This window comes from Phoca vitulina, unplaced genomic scaffold (genome assembly GCF_004348235.1).
Source record: "Phoca vitulina isolate PV1807 unplaced genomic scaffold, GSC_HSeal_1.0 scaffold4, whole genome shotgun sequence".
In the NCBI taxonomy this organism is placed as follows: domain Eukaryota; kingdom Metazoa; phylum Chordata; class Mammalia; order Carnivora; family Phocidae; genus Phoca; species Phoca vitulina.
The window spans coordinates 41,366,096-41,373,148 of record NW_022589707.1 but is presented as its reverse complement, the minus strand read 5'-3'; the positions used below and the strand labels follow the sequence as shown (position 1 = coordinate 41,373,148).

General features: G+C 48.1%; 1 protein-coding gene across 2 annotated transcripts; it reads right to left on the bottom strand.

Moving 5' to 3' along the window:
* Positions 1-438: 438 nt before the first annotated feature.
* HOXA13 (homeobox A13) lies at positions 439-6,359 on the bottom strand. 2 transcript variants are annotated; one of them, XR_004298977.1, is made up of 3 exons: positions 5,435-6,359; positions 2,482-4,690; positions 439-1,119 (listed from the first exon to the last, which is right to left on the bottom strand). XR_004298977.1 is itself a non-coding variant. In XM_032401203.1 (2 exons), the coding sequence occupies exons 1-2, from the start codon at positions 6,357-6,359 to the stop codon at positions 4,446-4,448; spliced, it is 1,170 nt and encodes a 389-aa protein (XP_032257094.1). In that variant the 3' UTR covers positions 1,924-4,445. The 2 variants fall into 2 exon arrangements, 1 of the variants encoding a protein (XP_032257094.1); XM_032401203.1 differs by lacking the exon at positions 439-1,119 and having other exon boundaries at positions 1,924-4,690.
* Between the last annotated feature and the right edge of the window lie 694 nt (positions 6,360-7,053).

Below are 7,053 nucleotides of genomic sequence, written 5' to 3'. Positions count from 1 at the left end.
AATGCGCATAAATCAGGAAGCCCCTAGCGTCTCTCGCGTAGAGGTCCGCAAATCCGGAAGGGCGCCTCTCAGCCCACCAGGTCTGGGGCTTAGCAGTCCCGGACAGCGATCGTCTCCGCTCCGAAACTCCGGAATTCGTAGAGAGGAAGCGAGACGCCGCATCTTCACCGAGCCCTCCAAGCCCACGCAGCGGGGTGTAATCTGCACATATATTATACGGTGAAATCTGTGTCACTGACTACCCGCACACATTCGTATCACCCTCAGCTGAATTTCACTGCCTCGTGAATTTTTAAGAAAACACTTCAATTAGGTTAAGTTTTTTAAAAAAAAGAATAATTTTCTTCCCTCCCTTTCTTTAAAAATCATCGTGTTTTTTTTTTTTTTTTTTAACAATTTAAGCGGATGGCTTCAGTTCTGCATCAGGCATAAATAGTAGTTAAATGCAAAGTGACATTTTACAATCATCCACTTCAAATACCTTAATAAATTTGACAGAATTAAGAGCATATGGGAAAAGTGTTTTTTTTTTTTAAAGTCCCACATTTACAATTTTTAAAATGGTAGGCCACTACAGGATTAAAAATCTTTGCAAATTTAATAGATGAAAACGGTGTCTAGCTGTTTCCATATTTACAATGTCTTGTTCAGAAAAGGTTTCCCTTTTAGGAAAAAAAAAATTGAATCAGCTATTCAACAACACTATCCTGGTGTCGGGTGTTATTATTCTTATATGGTGGCTGGAGTCCTCCTGGATATCTTTTTTTCTAAAGGTTTAGGCTAATTGCTATTTGGGCATTAGGGAGCCCTCATAATCCATGCTTGCCTCAGGTTATCTGGTAGATCCATGGGAATTTTAAATAAGAGGGGAGTTTGGTAAGATCGCCATTATCAACTACCATTTTAGAACAGGGGGAAAAAAACCCCACAAAAAACCCCTGACATGTCTTCTGTCATTAGTTTCAAAAATTGAAGAGAGGGGGAAAAAAAAAAGAAAAGAAAAGAAAACTACTACTTTACCCAGAGTTCCTGCGATGGGTTGTGGAAGGGGCGGTATTCCGGCTGCAGAGCTGCTGTTGGCCTCCTTCCTAGGCCTGAAGCTCAGAATATTTCTTACATCTAAAGAAAAATATCCCCCGTCAACAGAAGAGTCCCCTTTGGAGCTGTTCCGTAAACACACAGTATGACCCAGCTTTGAGGGGATTTTCCACCACTTTAAACATTTGGGGAGAAAGTTGTTACTTTGGCTTGATGGCAGCTCATTTAGAAAGGGAGTGCTGGGGCACACGATGTGGGGAGCTTGATCTGAAGCATCATTTTCATTTGTTTCCACAAGTGGAGTGAAAATCCACTTTCAGGACAGCAAAATTGGATTGCACTTCACAAGACCATTCCATATGTATGTTTTCAAGACCATGCTGTTTCTGAGACAGCTTTAGAGATTCCATAATTCTCCACCTATAAAGAAGCTCTAAGTCTTCAGGTCGGGGAGGTTTCCGTCAGCCAGGTTTCTAACCAACCAGTATTTCTTTCCATAAACCGATAAATATGGTTTTTTGATTCACAATTACTTTCCTCTAACATAAAGATAAAATTGACCTCATCTCAAAATTCTGCATCCTAAGGCTCCTGGTTCCACCAACATATATATACATGCATAGCATGGATTTGACAAAAACACATTACCCTATGTGTATATTAAATATAAAACATACATATGTATTATTTATGACTCTAAACACAGCAACTGATGTGTTGTTGGGGGTCAGTAAGTAGTAGATATAATATTTATTATAGTTTTGATGGTGACTGTTAATACTATCTGTATCTATTTCTTCCACAAATCAAACGGCAGCCTCACAAGCTCCAGTATAAGATTGCACGCACCACCCAGGAGCAGCACTCGGCTCTGAGCGATCCAGGATAACTCTCCTTCTGCATCCGTATTATGGTCATTTTGTAGCTATGAGATCTTTAAGCTCTCCATACTGACCTCTTAAGAGGTGAGTTTCTTTGAATTTCTGAAATGTAACTCTAGAACTCTAGAGTTAGCAAGGCATCTGAAACTTTTTATTTGCCGTATAGACTCCCCTATAGCTCTAATTAGGATGGTAGACCACCTTGGAGGGTGAGGGCCAGGAAAGAATGGTTATTTAAGAACACCTTTAGACTGTAACAAAAATGTACAGCTTTAAAGCAGATCTGCAGAAATCTGAGGCAGAACAAGGACTGTGAAGACAAATCAAACTTGGCCATTAAAGAAAAGGAGCAAAACTTCATCATGTAAAGTACATTTTGTACCTCAACTCTAGAAATCACCTTAAATTACAACATCTTGGATCATCAGTAATTAGTGATACTGTATCTGTACAGATTCTACAAATATATATACAAGCACACACGAGCACCAATATGCAAAGTATACATGTATACACATATATAATATATATTCACATATATACAGGCACATGTATAACTTACATATATTCAAATTTGTTCCATCTGGAGCCAAAGAAATGAGTACTAAATCTCTAAAACAAGGAGTCAAGGAGGTAAGACCTTTTGATTCCCTTGAAGCTGAAGAATTACAAGGAAGCTTGTCAACGCGAGGTGGCGCCCTTGATCTACTAATCCAGCCGAGGCCAATTCATGAGCTGTCAAAAGTCAAGGTCACAAATTGTCTTTTTTCGTCAAGGTCAAGGTTTAAGGCCTTTCCTAGTCCTGTCATTTCAACAAATATCAAAACCTGCCCTTTCAGACACATGCAGATCCAATAGCAGATTTTAAAATACTACAGCCTGGGCATCACTGATACTAAACAACTGGTTTTCATTTTCCACAGTGAGTCTGGGAATTTATACTATCCCTTCCTCCTTTCTTCTTTCTCCTTTTCAGAATGCTTAACACTTTAACTCTCCTGAAGCACTTATCCAAATTTTAAGATTTTAGTTATGAGGGATTTCTCCTTTTATTTAAAAGATTTGTTGTGAAAAAAAAAAGGCTGAATAATAATAGAATAGAATGATCCTTGGTTTGTATAGGACAAACCCGCTCCTTTTCTTTCTGTGCAGTGCACATTTAGCTTGGAAAATAATGAGTATTTCCTTCAGATTTTAATGGCAGTGACTATTTTATTACCATAATTAATACTTCTATATCACTATCTACAGGTCTAAGGTTCTTTTTAATTATTATTTTTAGTAGAAATGTTTGAAAAGCAGGTGCACAAATACATTTTCACAGTGTGCTGAATGTCTTTATTTACAAGATAGCATTTTATAGTGAATGTGAACAAAATGAATGTGCTGGTTGAAATAACTGCTTGATTAAAAATGTGCTGTAAAGATGAATCCCTAAACTTCCTTATGCAGTCTTATAACACAATAAACAAGGAAAAAATACTAATCCCTAATAGATCAAAATATAGAATGTAAACATCTAAATGTTTCGGGGGGAATGGATTTCCGCTCTGAGTTTTCTAAAAAATAAAAAAGCAAAATTACTCTCTAGCAAAATGTTTAGTAAATATTTGGAAATACCAATTTAAATGAAACATGAATTCTCTTCAAACCAAAGTTCACCATGTCGGGGTGGACCTCTCAGGAGATCTGATAAAGGGAATTCTATGAAACATCTGATGCTTTAAATATTTTTTAAAAATTATTAAATTCTTTGGAAAGTAAATTATATCAAGCAGAAAATATAATCCAAATGCCACAAAATATGCTTGTTATAAGCAATTTAAAATTATTGTCAGAAGGATATTCCCAACCTGGGGTTTCCTTGTAGCCTCAAAGGCTCAGCTGGTTGTATTTACTACCAAGACAAATGATCCTTGGAAAAGCTTTCTCTCTCTTTCTTCATTGTAAATTGCCCAAGATCATTATTTCAGTACCTTCTTCTCTCTCCCTTTCTAAATCTATACATAAGATGTTTTGCAGAATATACAACAATGGTAGGAATTTCACTAAGATTTACCTGAGCAGTCACTTAACATGCAAAGGGGATGGCAATGGCGACCCAAGGACAAACAGATGTTTACAACAGCCTCTTGCTTTTGTAACCAACTTTTGGATTATTACCATATAACACAGTATCCTGAAATATTATGGTCACATAAATACTTACAAGATTTCAGTAAATGTGTAACTTATCTGAAATTGCATATTTGGGGGTTGACGTTTGACTCTAGAGTTTGTCATTTAACGGTCTGGTGGGGTTGGCGGGAGAACTGGAAGTCTTTACCTTTCCTTAAAGTTTTAAAAGAGTTGTAGATTCCACCAAGGAGAAAGAGATCCCCCTTAGGAAAGCAAAATGCCAGTGTCTTTCTCTTTCTCTTTCCCATTCTTCAATTATTATTATTAAGCATTATGTTCATTATCTGGGCAAAGCAACCAGTTCTGAAGCATTTCTTCAAGTTGCCCTCTCGCTCCATTTTTAATCCATTAACTAGTGGTCTTCAGTTTGTTGATGACTTTTTTCTCTTTGACCCTCCTATTCTGGAACCAGATTGTAACCTGCCGCTCAGAGAGATTTGTCGTGGCTGATATCCGCCTCCGTTTGTCCTTGGTAATGAATTTGTTTGTAGCATATTCCCGTTCGAGTTCTTTTAATTGCACCTTGGTGTAAGGGACGCGCTTCTTTCTCCCCCGCCTGTAGGAGCCGGCGTCTGAGGGATGAGAGACCACGTCTGGAAGATAGGGAAGAAGGCAAGTTACACAGGGATCACACCCAGGCTAAGACACAGGCGACAGCTCTATCTGAGCCACCCCCCTTGCAGCGCCCAGCTGCCCTTTGCCACGCATTGCACAATCCAGCCTTCTGCTACAACCTGGAGGGTCGGTGGGGAGGGTTGTTAGTTCTGCACCGAAATGAAATCGCCTAGGGCCCCAATGACCACCCCAACCGGGCCACGTTGTCCGCACAGCACCCTGGGTTCTCTTGATCGCCTGGCCCAGCGGCCCACACCTTAGCGCCAGGCTCAGGGGACAACTCTTCTATGCCTGACTCTTCTCTGTATACCCCAAGCCCCAACACTTGATGCTTCTACACTGAAGCCATTTTTTTTTTTTTTTTTTTTTGAGAGAGAGAGAGCGAATACGGTCAGTTTGGGAAACCGTTTCCAGGTCAATTTTCCATCCTTAAGTCGATGTCAAGGGCTGGGGAGGGCGGGGCGCAGAGGGAGAAGGGAGCCAGCCAGGGTCCTCACAAGCTTCTTCCCAGCCATCCCTCACCCAGGAAGAGCGAGGAGCCAGCCCAACTCAAGGGCAGTGCGGGCCGCGCCAGCCAGCCGGGGTCGGGCGCCCCGGGGTGCAGCGCCCCCGGGACAGGCCAGCGGGGGAGAGCAGAGGGCCAGGAGGGTGACCCGGGAGCGAGCGGCAGGGAAGCTGGAGCAGAGCCGGAGGACCGGGGTTGAGAAGGGGGCGCCATTTACCGGGCAGAGTGGACTTCCAGAGGTGGGGAGGCTGCGCCTGCTCTTTGGGGCAGTACATTTGGCCGTTCCAGCCGTTGGGCAGCGCCCAGGGCTGGTAGCTTTCCATGGGAAGACCCAGGGGCTCGTGGCGCGACTCGCCGGGGCCCCCGAGGCCGGGCACCACCGGCATATCCAGGTAGCCAGGCACGGGCTGATGGTGGTGGTAAGGCCCGGGCGCGTAGCCCTGGTGGTAGAAGGCGAACTCCTTAGCGCGGGAGCTGAACTCCTCGGCCGCCGGGCCGGCGGTATCCATGTACTTGTCCGCGAAGGCGGCGGCCGCCGCGGCGGCCGAGGCGGGCTGCGCGCACGACTTGATGGCGTTGGGGTGCGGGCCCATGCGGGCGCACGGGTAGTAGCCGCTGCCGAAATAGCCGTAGGGCAGCGCCGCGGGCCCCGACGAGCTCTGCGCCGCCGCCGAGCAGGGACTGCACTGCTTGGCTGCCTCGGCGCCCGCCGGGCCCGCGGGGCCGGGCCCTCCTGAGGACGACGCCGCCGCGGCCGCTGCAGCAGCGGCGGCGGCGGCGGCGGCGGCGGCGGCGGCCGACGGGGGCGCCTCCCCGGGCGCGCTGTTGTAGGCGGCCGCGGCGCCGGGCGCCAGGGGCGCCGGATGCGCCATCAGGTTGCGGCACTGGTTGGCTGCGGCCGCTGCCGCCGCTGCGGCCGCCGCCGCCACCGAGAAGTTGCCCCCCGCGGCCGCGGCCGCCGGGTGGGGGAAGCCCCCGCCCCCGGCCCCGGCCGCCGCCGCCGCCGCCGCCGCTGCCGCCGCCGCCGCCGCCCCTTCCATGTTCTTGTTGAGTTCGTCGGCCACCAAGCCACCGCCGTTGTCGTAGAGAAACATGACGGTGGGCTCGATCCAGCGGGGGTGGAGGAGCACGGAGGCTGTCATAGCCCGAGCCGCATGGAGAAGACCCCAGTGGCGCTGTTTTAAAAAGCCCCCAAGAAGTGAAGAGCGCGCGGCGCGGGGCCGGGGCCCGAGCGAGGGGGGCGGATCGCGCCCCGCGGGGTCGCGCCAGGCGGCCGCCCATTGGCCCGCCCCCCCCGCTCCGCCCACGGCGTATGCAAAGCGGGCGGCTCCAACCCAGGCTCTGCGCTGTGCGCCCGCGGTCCCCGCCGCCGCCCGCGCCGTCCCCAGCGCCAGCGCCCGCCGCGCGGCCGCGAACCATTCACCCAGGGGAGAGGTGGGGGACGCGGACGAGTGGGGGCGGAGGACTGGGCGGGTAGGGTAGGGAAAGAAGGGCGGCCTCCTCGCAGCTCCCCTTCCCTTCTTCTGTCCCAGTGGGGCCCAGAGCAGAGTTAGGCGGGGAGGGGACGGAGGCGCGCTGTTGCGTTGAGACCTGAAGCAGTGGGAGTGGGTCAGGTAAATCTGCGGGCGGTTGGGGATGGGATAGTACCGAAAACGGGGCGTAGTCCAGGCTGGGTGTTTCTTGGGGCCTTTGAAGCTGTTTTCTTTCCAGGTATCCGCGAGTCTTTCTGCAGTGGGACCCTAGCGTGGACACTAGCGCTTTCGGCTTCAAGAGTGTCAAGATTTGGCTCCTTTCAGGGGAACCGCGACGGGGCATTTACGGATGCGCCTGGCTCAT